This window comes from Chiloscyllium punctatum, chromosome 32 (assembly GCF_047496795.1).
Source record: "Chiloscyllium punctatum isolate Juve2018m chromosome 32, sChiPun1.3, whole genome shotgun sequence".
Classification (NCBI taxonomy): Eukaryota; Metazoa; Chordata; class Chondrichthyes; order Orectolobiformes; family Hemiscylliidae; genus Chiloscyllium; species Chiloscyllium punctatum.
The window spans coordinates 32,745,077-32,768,377 of NC_092770.1; the positions used below are offsets into that span (position 1 = coordinate 32,745,077).

At 44.3% G+C, this 23,301-nt stretch overlaps 1 protein-coding gene across 3 annotated transcripts in view; it reads right to left on the reverse strand.

The window, feature by feature from the left end:
• syt1a (synaptotagmin Ia) overlaps nt 1-23,301 on the reverse strand; it is a 604,743-nt gene that overhangs the window by 65,118 nt on the left and 516,324 nt on the right. For all 3 annotated transcript variants that reach the window (XM_072552044.1, XM_072552043.1, XM_072552045.1), the window contains one exon: nt 982-1,163. In XM_072552044.1, the coding sequence (XP_072408145.1) occupies nt 982-1,163 (182 nt within the window). The remainder of the gene's footprint in view (nt 1-981; nt 1,164-23,301) is intronic.

The window sequence follows — 23,301 nt, forward strand, 5'->3', positions numbered from 1 at the left end:
ATCCATCAGCATTTTCTGAAGGTTTATGACTTTCAGGAATTGTGCGGAAACAGGCAGGAAGGTCATAATCTCTAATCCCAGCCAACAGGAAGTGAATGTAAATGGTGACCAGACTTGCTGGCAGTTGGACGAACCAGTGTGGCAGTCTGAGTTTGGGAGTTGGGAGCTATGTATTGGAATGTTGATATAAATGTGGATTCATGGCTTGCAGTGAACCCAAAGCAACTTGGAGAATCAACTCTCCATGTCACTTTTTTTCTTTATTTATGGGACATGGGCATTGCTGGCTGGGCCAGTGTTTATAGCCCATCCCTACTTATCTACCCATTGAGAAGGTCACTAGCAAACATCCTCACATCCGACCTTAGGGAAGGAAGGTCATTGATGAAGCAGCTGAAGGTGGTTGGGCCTAGTCCTGAGGAACTCCTGCAGAGATGTCCTGGAACTGAGATGACTGACCTCCAACAGCCACCACCATCTTCCTTTGTGCCAAATGTGACTCCAACGAATGGAGTTTACCCCAGTTCCCATTGGTTCCAGTTTTGCTAGGCCTCCATGATGCCACACTCAGTCAAATAAAGCCTTAATGTTTCAGGACATCACTCTCACCTCCCCTCTGTGGGTGAACTACAAGCTTGTCAGAAAGTTAATGGGATGGGCTGAGATGGTGTGGCCATTACATTCAGTGAATGCATGTTTGAAATATTCATCTTCAATGGACTCTTCCATTGAAAAGATGGCATGGGAAAATCACTCTCTATCACAGTACAGTCATATATTTGGACAACGAATTGAGAAGATCCCTCTGAGACAATTCTTAACTTTTGAAATACCATCTTTAACTTTTTTAATCAAACAAAATGAAACATTTAATTGATAATTATATACAAGTCTCTGAATAAGAAAGCAGGGACACCAGATAATGACCATGGCAAATCAATGATGAAGAGAGTTCCTCACCAGGTTCCAGTCCTACATTACCTGCTCCTTCACTGACTTTCCCAGCTCCTTCACATCTTTCATGTTCATCGCGTTCTTTCCTCCCTTTTCCTTCTTCTTCTTGTTCTTCTTCTTTAGCAGACATTTCTTGCAGACACAGAAGCAGCAGGTCAGAATCAGAACGACAGCGACAATTGCAATTGCTATCAACGCCCAGGGTGGCACTGCAACAAAAAAAACCACACAAACCACAAACACAAGCCACATTAGAGAACTAGGGTTTGCAATTCTGTAACACCTCACCGTCGCAACAGGACAAGGCCACTCAGCCCCTCAAACTTGTTCTGTCATTCTATTAGATCATGCGTTAGGACTGAGTTGAGGAGGAACTTCTTCACCCAGAGGATTGTGAGTCTGAAATTTCATGCCCAATGAAGCAGTTTGAGGCTGCCTTGTTGCATGTTTTTAAGGTAAAGATAGATTTTTGAACATTGAAGGAATTAAGGGTTATGGTGAGAGGGCAGGTGAGTGAAGCTTAGTCCATGAAAAGATCAGCCATGATCTTATTGAGTTGTAGAGCAGGCTCGAGGGGCCAGACGGCCTACTCCTGCTCTGAGTTCTTATGTTCATGTAACCCAAACTCCAGAGATCCACCATCGATCCAGCTCATTCAACACCTTGTCTTTGCAAAAATCTGACCATAAATCAAACTCCATCTGGCTCTTCACCCCACCCTCATTGCTTCCTCTTTCCCCTTTCAATATTTTCCCAATTCCCTTTTGAAAGTTACTACTGAATCTGCTTCCACTGCCCTGTTTCACGGTCTGCTCGGAATCACAACATCTTCATGGAGTAATTGCCATGAAAGTAAAAGTCTGCCTCTGGTTACTGACCCTTCTGCTACTGGGAAAACCAACAAAACCCTTTGTAATTATATTGACAATCTTGGTGTTGGCGAATTGTTTGTGACCAAACAAGAAGACCCAAATAATTTGCATTTATATAGTGCCTTTCACAGCTTCAGGCCATCCATTTACAGTGTTTTGTCCTTTCACAGCTTCAGGCCATCCATTTACAGTGTTTTGTCACCAACAAAGTACTTGCAGAATGTGATTATTGTTGTAACATGGGAAGTATGGTTGCCAATTTGCACATTGGAAGTTTCTAGAAACAGCAGCGTGGTAATTGTCAGTCTGTTTTTGGTCACTGATTGAAGGAGGAATATTGACCAAGGTAGCTTGGAAAATTCTCTTGTTCTTCTTCGAAATAAGTTTTTAAATGTAACCCTGAGATAGCAAAGGGGACATTGGGCTAAAGTCTCATTCAACAACCCCACCTCCAACAACCTTACTCAGCAGCACTGAGGTGTCAATCTCATCTCAACCACCAGCCATAAGAACAGGCTGATCATTACCACCCTCTTGTTTGTGAAACCTTGTTGTCTGCATATAGACCAGTGTTTTTCTTACATCAATGACCACACTTCAAAAATACTTCATTGGTTGTTAAACAGTTTGGACATGTCCTAAGACTGGGAAAGGTGATAAATGCAAAAGCTCTTTTAAGTTTCCTTTCAAACCATTGACAAAGCGAACAGCTCTGAAGTGCATTAATCAATAAAATACCAATCACACCCTGTGCTGCACAAAATCATTACTGTGTGCATGTGTTACTAATAATCATGGCAATTTATTGACAATCTCTGCAGCAGTTAGGAATTCATATTTTGCATTAACTCTGATTTGGTGTGTTAATTGTATTGAAGCAGTGAACCTAAGCAACTGGAATTTAAGACTTGAAGCAATATGAGCAGATGACCATTCAGTGCCTCAAGCCTACCTTATTATACCAACACAACCACCGCTGCTCCAGCCCAGGCCTCAACTCCTCTTTCATGCTACCCCATGATTTGGATGAGCGTGAAGGTGGTCTGATTAGTATGTCTGCAGGTGACCTAAAGATTGGGGGAGCTGTGGATAGTGAAGACATTGCCAGAGGATACAGTAGGATATAGATAGGCTGGAGAGTTGGATGAAGGGGGTGGTAGATGGGGTCTAACTCAATGTGTTTGTTGATAGAGCTCTGGTTAGAATGCCATGCTTCTAGGAATTCTCGTGTGTGTCTCTGTTTGGCTTGTCCTACGATGGGAGTGTTGTCCCAATCATGCAAGGACTGTAACAAACACTACTTTGGACAAATAGGCAGAAAACTAGCCACCAGGACACATGAACATCAACTAGCCACAAAACAACATGACCCTCTCTCACTAGTATCCTCACATATGGATGAGGAAGGAGACCACTTCGGTAGGGACAACATACATCCCAGGACAAGCCAACAGAGGCACACACGAGAATTCCTAGAAGCATGGCATTCCAACTGGAACTTTATCAACAAATACATTGAGTTAGAACCCATCTACTACTCCCTGAGAAAAAGAATAGGAAATGACATCACCACAAGAAATGACATCACCAACCCAAAGAAACCCAAACATATAAATAGAAAGCAGGAATTATCAGCAGTGCTTCGCCCAGAGGCCCACTGAAAATGTTACCTCGTAGGGTAACGAAATGTCTAGAAATGAACCTTCCAGCTCAGCGAGTAAACCTACATCCAGAATCTCGACCTGAGCTACAAATCTTCTCAAAACTCGCTAAAACAAAAGGTTTTTAGTGTAGAAAGGTGTCATGTGTCAGTGCAGACTTGGTGGGCCGAAGGGCCTGTTCCTGTGCTGTACTGTTCTTTGTCCGCTATGTTCAGCACAGCCTTAAACTCCCCAATCTACAAGGACAGAACAAAGTAGAAGAGGAGTAGGCCACTCAATCCCTTAAACATCGTCCTGCCAACATGTTGCAATCTGTGGTGTAGTCAATAGGACCTGCTCAGGTCAGAAAGCAGACATTGATCGTTGAAGACAGTTGTGATTTTTTTAAATTCAGCAAAATGTTTTGTTTAGAACTGGAGAAACATCACAGAGAAAGGACAGTGTGCTGGGGACTACACCAAATGGGGTCTTCAACAGGGAATTAGAGCGTCGTTAAGAAGGCAAATGGAATATTGTCCTTCATTGCTAGAGGGATGGAATTTAAAAATAGGGAGGTCATGCTGCTGCTGTGTAGGATGCTGGTGAGGCCACACCTGGAGTATTGTGTGCACATTTGGTCTCCTTACTTGAGAAAGGATGTACTGGCACAGGAAGGGGGTGCAGAGGGGGTTCACTAGGATCATTCCGGAGTTGAGGGGGTTGGCTTATGAGGACAGACTGTGTAGACTGGGATTACATTCATTGGGATTGAGAAAAGTGAGGGGTGAATCTTATAGAAACAAATAAAATTATGAAGGGAATAGATAAGATAGAAGCAGGGAGGTTGTTTCCACTGGTGGGTGAAACTAGAATGAGGGGACATCGCCTCAAAATAAGGGGGAGCAGATTTCGGACTGAACTGAGGAGAAACTTCACCACCCAAAGGGTTGTGAATCTGTGGAATTTCCTGCCCAGTGAAACAGTTGAGGCTTCCTCATTTAAGGCAAAGATCAATAGATTTTTGAACAGTAAATGAATTAAGGGTTATGGTGAGTGGGGGTGGGGTGAGGGAACTGGGTCCACAAGAAGGTCACCCTGTGATGATTGTATTTTTTTCTTTCAAGGTAAGCGTATCTAACAGATGGGATTTATTGCCCATTCCTAATTGCCCTTGAATTGAGTGGCTTGTCAGGGCCATTTCAGAGGGCAAGTAAAGAGGCAACCACATTGCTGTGGGTCTGGAGTCACATGTAAACCAGACCAGGTAAGGATGGCAGAGTTCCTTCCCTGGGAGACATTTAAGAATTGAATGGTTTCCTTTAGGAGCAAGTGATGATAGTTTGATGGTCAATGTCACTGAAATGATCTGTATTTTCAGGACTTTATTAATTACATTTAACTTAGACATCTGCCAGGCTGGGATGTGCATCCTTGTCCTCAGTGTATTAGACTGGGTCTGAATTACACTCTAGTGACATTATCACTGCATCACAATCTCCCTTTAAATTTCAGCTTCTTGCTTGAATCAGTTGTAAAGACCATATCTTTTTAATTTTCTCTATTTTTAAATAGGAAAAGGACTACTTTAAAGGCCACGGATGGTTGAAGGATTGTTGCACTTTTTCAAAGCAGCTTATTGCCCCTCATTGTGAATGCTGTTTACACAGCTGCTTGTTCCAACCATGTGGGGAAAGACAAGTTTCAACCTGCAGCCCAGGTGGTTGCTTTGGTCAGCAACAAGAAGCTGTAGACTAATGTCTAATTATTGAGGACAAAGGCTTTCTGCCTGCTAACAACTATGGGATTGGTTCCTGGATAGCCAACCATTGAATCTCTGGATGAGAAGGAACTATTTTTTGATCTGTCGTAAAAAGCATTTCCAGCTGAAAGATAGCCTGGCTATTTCCCCTATCCAGTTGTGGACAGCTGTGACTTTTAATTGATATGTCAGAGACCTTTATATGTGTGAACTAATCACTCTGTGCCTCCTGTAAACCAGTAAAAATACCTGGAGAAGGAGGATCGAGGAGTAGCATCTGATCAGAGAAACTGTCATCACAGTACACCCTGTGGGCAGGGATCAGTGACCAGGCTTCCCAGTCTCTCCCTCCACCCATAACACCCATGCTTTTGTCCTGTCTGTGAATGCACGTGTGCGTACATGTATGTGCATATGTGAGTGTGTGTATGTGCATTTTTGTGTGTATATGTGCATGTGTATTTCTGTGTCAAGGGTGTGTTTATAAGAGGTTAGGCATTTAATTGGAGGTTTAGGTGTCTACAGTTCATATCTGTTCTTCTGTAGAGCTTATTTATTTGCAACTATTAGTGATTCTTATTAAACACAGATACCTGGTCTGTGTCTCCTGAGGAAAGTAAATTGGGAAATTATGTGTCATTTTAAAATCTTTGATATTAGCCACAACTCCAGGAATAGTGAGACTTGATTTCCCACACGCTCCACCAGTGATGGGTTACACAGTGCACATTCATCAGGCTGTGGGAAAACGCTGACTCCTCAAAATGAGTGGGTTGGAGTCAGTCCAGATCACAAACAGGAAGCCAATTCCCCTGACCTTTATCAGCTTCCAGTTTCAGCTGAAGGGGGATGGCAGGCAGATGATCAAACAGCTCAGAGGAACTGGGTCAACAATTGTCATGAGATGGCACACTTTTTCCTTACACGTGTTATTTTTAAATACATGTTGGTTGGATTCCCCAAGGCCCAGGACAGTTGAAAGGAGCAGGATGTTTCCAGAACTGTTTGTGGGTCAGGAGGAACAGTGTTGTTTCCTTCAGTAATTGCCCCGACCCACCTACAATATGTTTGCTCACCCACAGTCTTCCCTATGTCACCAAGGGACTTCCAAGTTGCCATTTGACATGTTCCTTTGATTGGGTACACATATCTCTCCCCCCAACAACCTTTCCTGCATTAATCAACCTGTCGTCAGGCTTCCCTGCTCTAGAGAGAATGCTGTTCCCTCTAGCCTGCCAATCAGCACAGACCATGGATGTATAAACTGCACTCTAGCGGTTCCTGAGTTCGATGCAATCCAGAGCCCTCTCCATGGAAACTGGGCCCTGCCATTTTCACAAGGAAGCTCAAAACAGTAATGTCCTCACAGCAATGATCTTCAGTTGGCAGGAATTAGATCTTATAGGATTAATCTTCAGAATTTGTGACATGAATGCCAGCTGGTATAAATTGAAAAGAAATGAAATGAAGGGAGTCTAAAGCATTTTCTCAGCTAAATTTCTACATGGGTGTTGTTTCCAGTCAAATGTAATTGGATCACGGAATGGTCAGAACACAGAAAGAGGCCATTTAGCCCAGTGTGTGTGTGCCGGCTCTATGAAGGAGCAAGTCACCTTCGGTCACTCCCCTGTCTTGGTCCATAATCCCACTTCATTTTCAGATAAGAACATCTGAATCAGGATCAAGAGTAGGCTGTCTGGCTCTGCGGGCCTGCTCTGCCATTCGATAAGATCATGGATGATCTCCTTGTGGACCCAGTTCCCTCATCCCATCCCCGGTCACCATAACCCTTAATTCCTTTACTGTTCAAAAATCTATTGATCTTTGCCTTAAATGAGGGAGCCTCAACTGTTTCACTGGGCAGGAAATTCCACAGATTCACAACCCTTTGGGTGGTGAAGTTTCTCCTCAGTTCAGTCCGAAATCTGCTCCCCCTTATTTTGAGGCGATGTCCCCTCATTCTAGTTTCACCCACCAGCGGAAACAACGTCCCTGCTTCTATCTTATCTATTCCCTTCATAATTTTATTTGTTTCTATAAGATTCACCCCTCATTCTTCTCAATCCCAATGAATCCCAGTCTACACAGTCTGTCCTCATAAGCCAACCCCCTCAACTCCTGAATCATCCTAGTGAACCCCCTCTGCACCCCTTCCTGTGCCAGTACATCCTTTCTCAAGTAAGGAGACCAAATGTGCACACAATACTCCAGGTGTGGCCTCACCAGCATCCTACACAGCGGCAGCATGACCTCCCTATTTTTAAATTCCATCCCTCTAGCAATGAAGGACAATATTCCATTTGCCTTCTTAACGACGCTCTAATTCCCTGTTGAAGACCCCATTTGGTGTAATCCCCAGCACACTCTCAGACATTGCAATCCAGACTCCACATGCTCACTGTGCGACAGGGTTTGTTCTCATGTTACAGTTGCTTCTTGTGTTGCCCTGCATCCTCTGGTTTCTGATCCATTCATGGATGGAAAGAGTTTCTCCCTCTCCACTCTGCCCAGACAGAGCACCTCAATCATTTCCTCTGTCAGTCTTTTCCAAAGAAAACACTCCAAGTTTCTCTAATTTATCAAAATTCCTCGTTCCTGGCACAATTCTTGTAAATTCCTTTTACAGTCTCTCTAGTGCATTCTTAAACCTCCTCTAGTGTGGTGATCAGATACTATACTCTAGCTGAGACTGAACCTGTATTTACTCAATTTTTACTGAATCCTGTCACAGTTATACTCAATACTGAGGTGTGGGCATAGGTTCCCAGCATGCTGATTATATGGGGTGAGATAGCAGACTAGCATTCTCATCCTATGATCAATCCAGTCACCAAGGCTAAGTTGTTGGGGTTGTGCATTCAAATCTCACTGTGGCAAATAATTAACAATAAATTTGTTTGATTTGATTTACTATTGTCACATGTACCGAGGTACAGTGAAAAGTTTAGTTTTGTGTGCAGTACAGGCAGAGCATACCGTATAGTGTGCACAAGGAAGTACAAAGTATTCCATCACACTCCTGACTTGTGCCTTGTAGATGGTGGACAGGCTTTGGGGAGTCAGAAGGTGAGTTACTCACCGCAGTATTCCTTGCCTCTGACCTGTTCTTGTAGCTGCTGTGTTTATGTAGCTGACCAGTTCAGTTTCTGATCAATGGAAAACCGAGGATGTTGATAGTGGGGGATTCAGTGATGGTGATGTCAAAGGGTGATGATTATATTCTGTTTTTGAACATAGAAGAGGACAGCACTGGAACAGGCCCTTTGGTCCATAATATCTGTGCCGACCATTCTAAACCAATCACATGGTCTATAATCCCGCTACTTCCTGCCTGTTCATGTGTCAGTTCAAATGTCACTTAAACTTTTCATGATTCTGCCTCTACACCCTCCCCTAGCATTGTATTCCAATTAATTACCATCCTCTGTATAATAACCTGTATACCATCCTTGCAACTCTCCTTTGAACTTTCCCCTCTCACCTTAAACCTATGCCCCGTAGTATTTGACATTTCCACTTTGAGAAAGAAACCCATGGCTATCCACCCTACCCATGCCTTGCATTAGATTACCTGCAGTGTGGAAACAGGCCCTTCAGCCCAACAAGTCCACACTGCCCCGCCGAAGCACAATCCACCTGTACCCCTACCCCTTACCTAACACTACGGGCAATTTAGGATGGCCAATTCACCTGACCTGCACATCTTTGGACTGTGGGAGGAAACCGGAGCACCCAGAGGAAACCCATGCAGACACGGGGAGAATGTGCAAACTTCACACAGTCAGTCGCCTGAGGCGGGAATTGAACCCGGGTCTCTGGCGCTGTGAGGCAGCAGTGCTAACCACTGTGCCACCGTGCCGCCCAACGTATTTTATACAATTCTATCAGGTCACCCCTCAGCCTCTGATGCTCTGGTGAAAACAATCCAAATTGAATTTGACCTTACAAAATGCATCTCCTCACACTTCTCTGGATTAAATTCCATCTGCCATCTCTCTGCCCAGCTTTCCAGATGATCTATATTCTGCTGTATTCTTTGATAACATTCCTGACTATCCACAGCTCCACCAATGTTTGTATCATCTGCAAAATTATTAATCAGACCACTGACATTTTCATCCAAATCATTTACAGAGGAACCTCGATTATCCAAACATCTCCTGCAGGGAGTATTTTGTTCGGATAATTGAATGTTCGGATAATGAAATGTTCGGATAATTGAATGTTTGGATAATTGAGTGTCAGGTAACACAGTTTAGCCAAGCATTGGGACCTTGCGATCTTGTCCGGATAATCCAAAACGCGGATAATTGAATGCCAGATATCAAGGTTCCTCTGTATATATCTTATAAACAAAAGGGGTCCTTGCACTGATCTTTGCAGAACACCAACAGTCACAAAACTCCAGTCAGAAAAACAGCCCTCTGTCTTCTATAGCCAAGCCAATTTTGAATCCAACTTACCAACTCATTGTAGATTCCATGCAATTTGATCTTCTGGGCCAGCTTGCCATGAAGGACCTTGTCAAATATTTTAGTACAGTCCACGTAGACAATGTCCACTGCTCTGCCCTCATCAATCATCTTCATCACTTCCTCAAAAAACTCAATCAAGTTTGTGAGACAAGACCTCCCCTGCACAAAGCCATGTTGACCAACCCTAACAGGTCCTTTCTTCCCCAAGTGCAAACCTGATGAAGATAATCATTACCTGGTCTCTAGTCAGCTCCATCCTGGATATTATCCAGATCATGCTGCATTTAGACATGGACAGCTTCAGTATCTGAGGAGTTGCCAATGGCGCTGAGCACTCTAATGACTCTCTAAATGTTGCAGTTCACTGTAATACCTCCCAAAGGTTTTTCAAATCTGAGGATCACACACTGTTGACATTCATAAAATGACAAAAGCAGAATGCTACTTTCCTGGGCAGAGATCACCATGCCGAAGGTAGCACTCTTGTCTATAAATCGCAAGACTGTCAGTACAAGCTCCTTCAGTACTATTACAAGAACATTATCCAGTTAATAGCACAATTCATGGAAACTTTATGCATATAAATTAGCAGCTGCATTTTCTACATCACCGCGGTGATGATACTTGCTCAGAAGTACTCTAGGATGCTTTGAAAAGTGTTATGTATCAAACTCCTTCCTGAAAACGTTCAATGTTTTGACTTCAACCACTTCCTGTGGCAGTGAAGCCCACATGCTCCCCACTCTCTGGGTGAAGACATTTCTCCTCATCTCAGTCCGAAATGGCCTACCCTATTCTTTATAAGAGAAATGTCTGTGACTGTCATTTCTTCATTACTCCTTTGTCAATGTATTTTCAGGTGTGGTCATGCTGTGTGAGTGTATTACCCAGTGCTAACAAGGAATGGATAATGTCTTCTTTTTTTAATTCACCCATGGGATTTTGGCATCGCTGGCTGGGCCAGCATTTATTGCTTATCCTTAGTTGTCCTGGTGAAGGCAGTGGTGAAGCTGTCTTCTTGAACCACTGTAATCCATGTAGTGGCCATGCAATCACAAAAGGAATTTTGACCCCGTGACAGTGAAGGAAAGGTGATATATTTCCAAGTCAGGATGGTGAGTGGGTTGGAGGGGAACTTGCAGGGGGTGGTGTTCCCATGTATCTGCTGCCCTTGTCCTTCTAGATGGAAGTTTTTGTAGGTTTGAAATGTGCAATTGAAGGAGGATCAGTGAGTTATAGTGATGAATCTTGTAGATGGGCTAAAGACATTACTCTGAGGAACTCCAGTGGAGACGCCCTGGAGCCAAGGTGGCTGACCTCCAGTAACCACATCTTCCATTATTTAAAATTCCAGCTGATGCAGAATTTTCCTTTGATTCCTATTGGCTCCTTGATGCCACACTCGGTTGAATACAGCCTTGATGTCAGGGACTGTCCCTCTCCCCTCCCCTCTGGAATTCAGCTCTTTTGTCCATGTTTGACCCAAGGCTGTAATGAGGTCAGGAGCTGAGTGGCCCTGGGGGGATCCCAAACTGGGCGTCACTGAGCAGGTTATTGCTGAGCAGGTGCTGCTTGATAGCTCTGTTACTGACACTGTCCATCACTTTACTGAGGATGGAGAGTAGACTGATGGGGCGGGAATTGGCTGGGTTGGATTTGACCTGCTTTTTGTGTACAAGACATACCTGGGCTATTTTTCACATTGCCAGTAGATGCCAGTGTTGTAACTGTACTGGAGCAGCTTGGCTCAGAGAGCGGCAAGTTATGGAGCACAAGTCTTCAGTACAATTGCTGGAATATTGTCAGGGCCCATTGCCTTTGCAGTATCCTGTGTTGAGGTATTCCTTCTGATTTTCCTGGATTTGGATTAGAAGTATGGTATCATCAAGTGGCATTTGTCAGAATTCCGGAGGGTTTGTTAGGCTTGGGGGGTCACTGTTACTGTGCCTCGGAAGTGTGTCTTTGAAGGGGTGTGGCAGGGCAGTAGATTGACTCCTGGGATGAGATGATTACCTTTTGTGAAGAGATAGAGTAGATTGACCTACATCCCAGGAATTTACGTGAATGAGGGATGATCCCCAGAGAACCACAGAAAGGTAACAGCACAGGAAAATTCTGTTTTGCCCATTGATTGTGTACTTATCAAATAAAGTCACTCTCTGTACAAATTCCTCTTTCCAGCCGTTGTTCTGGAGTCTCGTAGTGTCAAGTGTTTCAGTTTCATGTCCAAGTTCTTTGTCAATGAGCTTCGGGTTCCCACATCAACCATTAAAATAGACAGCTGTTTTCTCTTCCCTCATGGCCTCCCGAATCCTTCCACCAATCACAGTAACTTTGTGCCCCCTGGGAGCCTCACAAATTTCGAATGTATTGTTGACCTCGCCCTTTGTGCACCTTCACTGCAGCTGTAACATTGTATTCCTCACTTCGTTCTACTACCCTCATGTATTTTGTTCGGTATGATATGCCAATACGACATGCAAAACAAACCTGTCACTGTATCGAGGTACATGTGACAATAATAAAAAAATCAAATCAAATCAAAAGAATTGACCCCCCCTCACCACTCGGGGAAGCAGGTCTCCCTATCCATTCTAACCAAACCTCTCATTATGTGGTACACCTTGAATATGACACTCATCAGCTTCCACTGTTTGAAGGGAAACAACCTTCGTCTCTCCAATCATTCTCATTGCTGTAATTTCTAATCCCCAGCAACATTCTTGTCAATCTCCTCTTGGACTCTCTCTGGAGAAATCAAAACCTTCCTGTAATGGAGTGACCAAAACTCTCCACAAAACTCCAGCTGTGGCCGAACCAATGTCCGATATACTTCCAGCATTACATAACTGCTCTTCTATTCAACACCTTGCCAATGAAGGAAAGCATCCCAAATTCCTCCTTTCCCATCTTATCTATTGGTCTTGCCACTTTCAGAGACTTTTGGGCATGTACCCCAAGGATCGTCACCTCCTCTGTCCCTCTCAATACCTTCCTGTTAATTGTGTATTCACTCAATTTAAAGGTACCAATGGCAGAGGAGGTAAAGTTGGGGATGGACACTTGTCAGACGTCAGGAAGTACAGATATCATAGTGTGTTGTGGGGTGACAGGTTTCAGAGACAAGGAGTGAGGACCGCACATAGAGATCTGAACATGAGAATTTGCATATTGAAACAGTGGTGAAACTGGAACTGATGTAGGTCAGTATGCATAATACAGACGCCATGAGAAATCAGCTTGTTGGGTTCTTTTGGAACAATTGCAGCACTGAGATGGTAATGCACTTTGTTTATTACAAGTATTGATAGCTTAATGCTGTTTGAGATGTCAGACCTGCATTGCCAGATTAATCCTAATAACACGCGATTACTCGGTGTAATAGAGTCAAAGAATCGGTCCAACTCATCCATGCCGACCAGATATCCCAACCCGATCTAGTCCCACCTGCCAGCACCCAGCCCATATCCCTCCAAACTCTTCCTATTCCTACACCAATCCAGATACATTTTAAATGTTGCAATTGTACCAGCCTCCACCACATCCTCTGGCAGCTCATTCCATACACCTACCACCCTCTGCGTGAAAACGTTGCCTCTTGGGTCCATTTTACATCTTTCCCCTCTCACCCTTAACCTATGCCCTCTAGTTCTGGACTCCTTACCCCAGGGAAAGACCTTGTCTATTTATCCTATCCATGCCCCTCATGATTTCATAAATCTCTATAAGGTCACCGCTCAGCCTCAGGGAAAAAAGCCTCAGCCTGTTCAACCTCTCCCTGTAGCTCAAATTCTCCAACCCTGGCAACGTCCTTGTAAATCTTTTCTGAACCCTTTCAAGTTTCACAATATCCTTCCGATAGGAATATTGTCTGCAATATTCCAAAAGTGGCCTAACCAGCATCCTGCACAGCCTCAACATGAACTCCCAACTCTTATACTCAGTGCTCTGACTAATAAAGGAAAGCATATCAAACGCCTTCTTCACTGTCCCATCTACCTGCGACTCCACTTTCAAGGAGCTATGAACCTGCACTCCAAGGTCTCTTTGTTCAGCAACACTCCCTAGGATTTCATCATTAACTGTATAAGTTCTGCTCTGATTTGTTTTCCCAAAATGCAGCACCTCACATTTATCTGAATTAAACTCTATCTACCTCTTCTCAGGCCATTGGCCCATCTGATCAAGATTAGATTAGATTAGATTACTTACAGTGTGGAAACAGGCCCTTCGGCCCAACAAGTCCACACCGCCCCGCCGAAGTGTAACCCACCCATACCCCTACATCTACATCTACCCCTACCTAACACTACGGGCAATTTAGCACGGCCAATTCACCTGACCTGCACATCTTTGGACTGTGGGAGGAAACCGGAGCACCTGGAGGAAACCCACGCAGACACGGGGAGAATGTGCAAACTCCACACAGTCAGTCGCCTGAGGTGGGAATTGAACCCGGTTCTCTGGCGCTGTGAGACAGCAGTGCTAACCACTGTGCCACCGTGCCGCCCACTATGCCACCATGCCGCCCACCATCTTGTTGTAATCTGAAGTAACCCTCTTCACTGTCCATTGCACCTCCAATTTTGGTGTCATCTGTAAACTTACTAACTATACCTCTTATGCTCACATCCAAATCATTTATATAAATGACTTAAAGTAGAGGACACAGCACCGATCCTTGTGGCACTCCACTGGTCACAGGCCTCCCGTCTGAAAAACAACCCTCCACCACCACTCTCTGTCTTCTACCTTTGAGCCAGTTCTGTATCCAAATGGCTAGTTCTCCCTCTATTCCATGAGATCTAACTTTGCTAATCAGTCTCCCATGGGGAACCTTGTCGAATGCCTTACTGAAGTCCATATAGATCACATCTACTGCTCTGCCTCATCAATCCTCTTTGTTACTTTTTTCAAAAAACTCAATCAAGTTTGTGAGATATGATTTCCCACGCACAAAGCCATGTTGACTATCCTGAATCAGTCCTTGCCTTTCTAAGTGTGTGTAAATCCTGTCCCTCAGGATTCCCTCCAACAACTTGCCCACCACTGATGTCAGGCTCACTGGTCTATAGTTCCCTGGCTTGTCCTTACCATCCTTCTTAAACAGTGGCACCACGTTAGCCAACCTCCAGTCTTCCGGCACCTCATCTGTGACTATTGATGATACAAATATCTCAGCAAGGAGCCCAGCAATCACTACCCTAGCTTCCCACAGAGTTCTAGGGTACACCTGACCGGCAGCAAAAAATCAGAATGGTGTGTTGTTTCCCTGGTGCCAGGGTCAAGGATGTCTCAGAGAGGGTGCAGAATGTTCTCAAAGGGGGAGCGGAATCAGCAGGAGGTAATCGCACACATTGGAGCCAATGGCATCGGAAGGGTACAGGTTGAGAGTCTGAAGGGAGATTACAGAGAGTTAGGCAGAAATTTAAAAAGGAGCCTCGAGAGTAGTAATATCTAGATTGCTCCTGGTGCTGCGAGCGAGTGAGGGCAGGAATAGGAGGATAGAGCAGATGAATGCATGGCTGAGGAGCTGGTGTATGGGAGAAGGATTCACATTTTTGGATCATTGGAATCTCTTCTGGGGTAGAAGTGACCTGTACAAGAAGGATGGATTGCACCTAAATTGGAAGGGGACTAATATACTGGCAGGGAGATTTGCTAGAACTGCTTGGGAGGATTTAAACTAGTAAGGTGGGGGGGTGGGACCCAGGGAGATAGTGAGGAATGAGATCAATCTGAGACTGGTATAGCTGAGAACAGAAGTGAGTCAAACAGTCAGGGCAGGCAGGGACGAGGTAGAACTAATAAATTAAACTGCATTTGTTTCAATGCAAGGGGCCTAACAGGGAAGGCAGATGAACTCAGGGCATGGTTAGGAACATGGGACTGGGATATCATAGCAATTATGGAAACATGGCTCAGGGATGGGCAGGACTGGCAGCTTAATGTTCCAGGATACAAATGCTACAGGATGGATAGAAAGGGAGGCAAGAGAGGAGGGGGAGTAACGTTTTTGATAAGGGATAGCATTACAGCTGTACTGAGGGAGGATATTCCTGGAAATACATCCAGGGAAGTTATTTGGGTGGAACTGAGAAATAAGAAAGGGATGATCACCTTATTGGGATTGTATTATAGAACCCCTAATAGTCAGAGGGAAATTGAGAAACAAACTTGTAAGGAGATCTCAGTTATCTGTAAGAATAATAGGGTAGTTATGGTAGGGGATTTTAACTTTCCAAACATAGACTGTGACTGCCACAGCATTAAGGGTTTAGATGGAGAGGAATTTATTAAGTGTGTACAAGAAACTTTTCTGATTCAGTATGTGGATCTACCTACCAGAGAAGGTGCAAACCTGACCTATTCTTGGGAAATAAGGCAGGGCAGGTGACTGAGGTGTCAGTGGGGGAGCACTTTGGGGCCAGTGACCATAATTCTATTAGTTTTAAAATAGTGATGGAAAAGGATTGACCAGATCTAAAAGTTGAGGTTCTAAATTAAAGGAAGGCTAATTTTGACGGCATTAGGCAAGAACTTTGAAAAGCTGATTGGGGGCAGATGTTCACAGGTAAAGGGATGGCTGGAAAAATGGGAAGCCTTCAGAAATGAGATAACGAGAGTCCAGAGAAAGTATATTCCTGTCTGGGTGAAAAGAAAGGCTGGTAGGTATAGGGAATGTTGGATGACTCAAGTAATTGAGGGCTTGTTTAAGAAAAAGAAGGAAGCATATGTCAGGTATAGACAGGATAGATCGAGTGAATCCTTAGAAGAGTATAAAGGCAGTAGGAGTATAGTTAAGAGGGAAATCAGGAGGGAAAAAAGGGGACATGAGATAGCTTTGGCAAATAGAATTAAGGAGAATCCAAAGGGTATTTACAAATATCTTCAGGACAAAAATGTAACTAGGGAGAGAATAGGGCCCCTCAAAGATCAGCAAGGCGGCATTTGTGTGGAGCTGCAGAAGATGGGGGAGATAATTAAATGAGTATTTTGCGGAGAAGGACATGGAAGATATAGAATGTAGAGAAATAGATGGTGACATCTTGCAATATGTCCATATTACAGAGGAGGAGATGTTGGATGTCTTGAAACAGATGAAGGTGGCTGAATCCCCAGGATCAATGGAGGAGTTTGAAACTAAAAATCTGCATTTGAATTTTGGTGAAATGTAAATGTGGCCTATGACTCTTTGACTATCATGGTTCCTTCGATGTTAAGAGTGTACTACCCGTGAAACATGGGTGCAGTCAAGATTCTGGATTAGTGGTGCTGTAAGAGCACAGCAGTTCAGGCAGCATCCAAGGAGCAGCGCAATCGACATTTCGGGCAAAAGCCCTTCATCAGGAATAAAGGGTGCAGTCAATCTGAGTGAATTTCCCTTATTCCTCTTACTAAAATTACACAATAATTTGCACATGGCACCAAGTCAGCACCTTGTGGGAAGGTACTAAATTGGGGGAGGACACATTATATCAGTATTAGGCAGGAGCTGGGGAGTGCTAATTGGGAGCAGCTGTTATTGGGCAAGTCCACGTTTGACATGTGGGAAATGTTTGAAGACTTGCTGATGAGAATTCAGGACCAGCAAGGAGGAAGGAGCAAGGTTAAGGGAGCCTTGGGTAATGAGAGAGGCTGTGAATTTGTCAATAGGAAAAAAGAAGCAATGAGTACCTGTAAGGTTTAGGAAGTTAAAAATCACACAGGGCACATGAGGGACGTAAAGAAGGCAGGAAATAACTCATGCAGAAAATAAGGAGAGCAAGCAGGGGCCAAGGAGTGACCCTGGCAAGTTGGGTTAAAGAGAATCTCAAGACATTCTATCCATACACTAAAACAAAAGGATAACTAGGGAGAAGGCAGGACTACTCAAGGATAAAGGAGGGATATGGGCGGAGAAACGGCAGATGGAGGTTAATCCGGGTCAGTGTGAGATGCTGCGCTTTCAGAGATTGAATGTTAAGGAAAATAATACAGTTAATGACAGGACCCTGAACATCATTGATGTACAGAGGGATCTTTGGGTTCAAGTTGATTGCTCCCTGAAAGCAGCCACGCGAGTAGATAGGGTGGTGAAGAAGGATTATGGCATGCTTGTCCTTATTGGTTGGGGAATTGAGTACAAGAGTCAGGATGTCATGTTGCAGCTTTATGAAATATTGGTAAGGCCACACTTAGAGTATTGTGTTCAATCTGGTCACCACATTACAGGAAGGATATGGAGGCTTTGGAGAGGGTGCAGAAGATGTTTGCAGGACGCTGCCTGGATTAGAGGGTATGAGCTATAAAGAGCGTCTAGAAAAACTCAGATTGTTTTCTCTGGAGCAGCGGAGGCTGAGGGGAGACTTGATAGAAGTCAATAAAATTATGACATGCAGAGATAGGTTTGACGGTCAGGATCGTTTTCCCAGAGAAATGTCTAAAACCAGGGGGCATGCATTTAAGGTGAGGGGGGGGGGGGAAAGTTCACAAGACAGACAGGTGTTTTACACAGACAGCGGTAGGATCTGGAACACGTTGCCTGGGGTGGTGATCGGGGGAGATACAATAGAAGCATTTAAGGGACTTTTAAATAAAAACATGAATATGGAGGGATATGGACCAAGGGCAGGCAGAAGGGATTAGTTTAATTTGGTTGTCACATTTGGCACAACATGGTGGGGCTGTTTCTGTGCTGTGCAGTTCTATATTCTGAGTCACTATCTGTGTTTTTCAGGCAGTGACTCTATGTGGGTAGGATTTTTAACAACGCAGAGAATGTCATTGGGATGAAACCGGAGTTGAGGGGGTTGGTTTATGAGGAGAGACTGAGTAGACGGGGATTATACTCATTGGAATTCAGAAGAATGAGGGGAATCTTATACAAACATATAAAATTATGAAGGGAATAGATAAGATAGAAGTAGAGAGGATGTTTCCACTGGCAGGTGAAGCTTGGACAAGAGGGCATAGCCTCAAGATTAGGGGCAGCAGATTTAAGACTGAATTGAGAAGGAACTTCTTCACCCAGAGGGTTGTAAATCTGTGGAATTCCCTGCCCAGTGAAGTAGTTGAGGCTTCCTCAGTAAATGTTTTTAAAGGTAAGATAGATAATTTTTTGAATTGTAAAAGAATTAAGGGTTATGGTGAGAGGGTGAGTAAGTGGAGCTGAGTCCATGAAAAGATCAGCCATGATCTTATTGAATGGCGGAGCAGGCTCAATGGGCCCAACGGCCTACTCCTGCTCCAAGTTCTTGTGTTCTTATGGATTAAAATAGCATGGTTAGGTCAGTTGGGAAAGTTTAAAGTCTTATAAATCAGAACCCTTCTGCCATTATTTTCACATGCACCTTTAACTGAAGTGGCTGGGTACACTTCTGAGGAGGTTGATGAAAATGAACCGTTATAATTGACTTTAAAGCTCATTGTTTTTCCACCCCTTGCTGCTTGGGTTTCCCAACATTGGGTCACTACCCTCTAGTTGGGGAATATCAGGCCCAGGAGGGAAGTCTGGCTGGGGCACCTCACCCACATGGTCACCACCTCCCTCAAACTGAGCTCCCCTCCAAGCCCTCCTCCTGAAATTCCACCTCCATTCCCAACTTCTCCTCCTCCTTCTCCAGGCTCCAGTCCTATCTCCCATGCTCACCCCTTCCAGCGTGACCAGAAGTCAATAGCTTGTCGCTGCCCAAGAGCAACCATCTGTGTCCCCTTTCCCCCAACTACCTACCCCCTCATCCTACTCAAACATTGAGACCCCAACCAAGACCACCCTCTCAGTGAATGACTTTGCTTCTGCCAGGACCACTCTATCTACTGTATCCCCTGCCTCACACACACACCAAAGCTTATGGTGACCCTCCCCAGGGGGCGGTATTGGAAGCCTTGCTTTTCCTGATGTGTGTTAATAATCTGGATCTTGCTGTGCAGGGGATAGTTTCAGAGTTTGCAGATGACATTGAATTTGGAAAAATTGTAAACTGTGAGAAGGAGAGTGTGGAATGCCGAAAGGACATTGACAAGTTGGTGGTGTCAACAGATAGGAAGCAGATGAGGGTCAATGCAGAGAAGTGTGAGGTGATGCAGTTTGCTCAGAAGAACATAGAAAGACAATTTAAAATAGGGGGTACAATTCTGAAGGAGGTGCAGGAGCAGAGGGAGTTGGGGTATATGTGCACAGATCACTGAAGGCAGCAGGACAGGGAGAGAGCAGTTAATCAAGCACAGTGTCCTTGGCTTTATTAATAGGAGCATAGAGTTTAAAAGCAAGGAGGTGATGTTAAACTTATATAAGACACTTGTTAGACTTCAGCTGGAGGATTGTGTACAGTTTGGGACACTACGTTATGGGAAAGATATGAATGCAATTGGAGAGAGTCACAGAGTTGTAGTATCATAGAGTCCGACAGCACGGAGACCAAACTGGTCCATGTCGACCAAAATGTCCATCCACAATAACCCCATTTCCCTGCACTTGGCCCATATCCTTCTAATCCTTTCCCATCCATGTCCAAATACCTGTTAACTGTTGTTAGTGTACTCGCCTCAACCACTTGTGATGAGAGTGAAGTGTGAAGAATAGTTCTAGGAATGAGAAACATCAGTGATGAGGAGAGATTGAAGAGCTTGGGACTGTTCTCCTCAGAGAGAAGAAGGCTGAGAAGGAGATCTGCTCAAAGTTTTCAAAATTATGTGTGGGCTGGCCAGAGTAGGTAAGGAGAAGCTGTTCCTGTTCATAAAACAAACCTGTGCACGAGGAGCATAGATTCCAAGTGATGTGAAAAACAAAGCAAGGGTGAAGTGAGAATAACCTTCTTCACACAGTCTGGAACACGGTGAGTAGAAATGTGGAGGTGGCAGCTTCAACTGAGACACTCAAGAGGGGTACTAGATGGGTATTTAAATACACACTGTGTAAGGGCATGGGGAGAAAAGCTGAACACACACACACACACACACCCACACACACACACTCTCTCTCTCTTTCTCTTTTTCTCTCTCTCTCTCTCCCTCTCACTCTCTCTTTCTCTCTCTCTCTCTCTCCCTCTCTCTCAAACGTCATGCACACAATATGGTTACAGAGTGTGGAAGGACACCTTGTAAAATCAGGTCCTATTATGTCTGCAGTTGGGTGACTCCCTGCCTTCAGGCTGAATTTGCTGGATGATGAGATGATGCTCATTTTTAGAGCCAGTGCAGCTATGATGGGCCAAATGGCCTGTGGTCGTTTGCTGCTTCTGCGATGGTGAAACTAAATTCAGCTGCTGATCAACCATGATGTAATTCAGGAACGTTCCATCATAAACACTGGCATGGAATCGTCGGGCCAAATGGCCAGCTCCTTTACCCTACAGCTGATATAATGATGGAGAAAGCACCAAAGGCTGACGGTCCCACCGTCGCTTCTTTGAGTTCAAAACAGGACAGCAACCATCGGGAAGAGGGCTGGAGCTGTAGGTACAAGACGCAGGGTTTTAAAGGAGATAACGGAAGTTATGAAGATAAACATGGACTGCTGGACCCAATTAGCAGATTCAATAAATAGAAGGAAGATTATCAAAAGGAAACTAAAATTTTGAAAGCAATCTGATCTTCAGCTTATTTGAAGAGCTTGAAAGGAAAAGAATTACACTTTAAAGAGCATTGGTGACAAAGCTGTGTGCTGTGTCCAGAGGCTTGGCACCTTTAGAAATGCCAGTAAATGCCTTTGATGAAAGATAATTGAGTTCACCACCTTGTTGATCTGTTTTCTGTTCTGCTTGTAGAACAGTCTTTTACAGAGTTTTGTCTGGTGAAACATTCATTTGAGAAGCTTTCTTTTACTTAGCAATCCATTTGTTCTCCATTACCAACACAATTTCTCCCCATCTCCGAGGCATTGAGTCTCTCTCAGTCAGCTTCTGTTCAGCTCAATCACTGCTCCGACGACCATCTGTGCCTTTATCCCCTGAGTAATATAACTCTCTCCTTGTCAGCCCTCCATCCTCAGAGCTCCTTAAGTTTGACTTCTTCCAGAAATACCCCAAAACTTCTCCCAAAATCCTTCGGCCGGTAGCCTCTCAAGCCTCATATTCCTGTCGTACCCTGCTCACTGATCTGCATTGCTGCTCACTCTGGAACTCAGTTTTAAAGTTCTCATCCTTGTTTTCAAAGTCATCTGTGTCCTTAACCACCCCCCACCCCTTCCCCCCAATGTCATCTCCTCCAATTCTTCAAAATTCCTGAGCTCATTTAATCCTGAACCCTTTTGACACATCCTCGCCATTAATCACTTCACCTCTGGTGGCTGTGCCTCCTGCTGGCAGGGTCTGAGATACTGGAAACAACATTCCAAGCTTCTCTGTCTCCCTAAACTCTTCCCCCTAATATCTAGCTCTTTGACCAAGCTGTTAACCATTTGCCTTGATATACAGTCAGAGAGTCATAGAGATGTACAGCTGTACAGCATGGAAACAGACCCTTCGGTCCAACCTGTCCATGCCGACCAGATATCCCAACCCAATCTAGTCCCACCTGCCAGCACCCGGCCCATATCCCTCCAAACCCTTCCTATTCATGTACCCATCCAGATACCTTTTAAATGTTGTAATTGTACCAGCTTCCACCATTTCCTCTGGTAGCTCATTCCATACATGTACCACCCTCTGCGTGAAAATATTGCTCCCTAGGTCTCTTTTATATCTTTCCCCTCTCGCCCTAAACCTATGCCGTCTCGTTCTGCACTCCCCACCCCAGGGAAAAGACTTTGTCTATTTATCCTATCCATGCCCCTCATAATTTTATAACCCTCTATAAGGTCACCCCTGAGCCTCCGATACTCCTGGGAAAACAGCCCCAGCCTGTTCAGCCTCTCCCTAAAGCTCACATCCTCCAACCCGAGCAAAATCCTTGTAAATCTTTTCTGAAATCTTTCAATTTTCACAACATCCTAAACCAGAATTGCTCACAATATTCCAACAGTGGCCTAACCAATGTCCTGTACAGCCGCAACATGATCTCCCAACTCCTGTACTCAATACTCTGACCAATAAAGGAAAGCATACCAAATGCCTTCTTCAATATCCTATCTACCTGTGACTCCACTTTCAAGGAGCTATGAACCTGCACTCCAAGGTCTCTTTGTTCAGCAACACTCCCTAGGACCTTACCATTAAGTGTATAAGTCCTGCTAAGATTTGCTTTCCCAAAATGCAGCACCCACATTTATCTAAATTAACTCCATCTGCCACTTCTCAGCCCATTGGCCCATCTGATCAAGATCCTATTGTAATCTGAAGCAACCTTCATCGCTGTCCACTACACCTCCAATTTTGGCAAACGTACTAACTATACCTATTTTGCTCACATCTAAATCATTTAGATAAATTGTGGCACTCCACTGGTCATAGGCCTCCAGTCTGAAAAACAACCCTCCACCACCACTCTCGGTCTTCTACCTTTGAGCCAGTTCTATATCTAAATGGCTAGTTCTCCCTGTATTCCATGAGATCTAACCTTACTAACCAGTCTCCCATGGGGAACCTCGTCAAATACCTTACTGAAGTCCTTATTGATCACATCTACTGCTCTACCCTTATCAATCCTCTTTGTCACTTCTTCAAAATTCTCAATCATTTTTT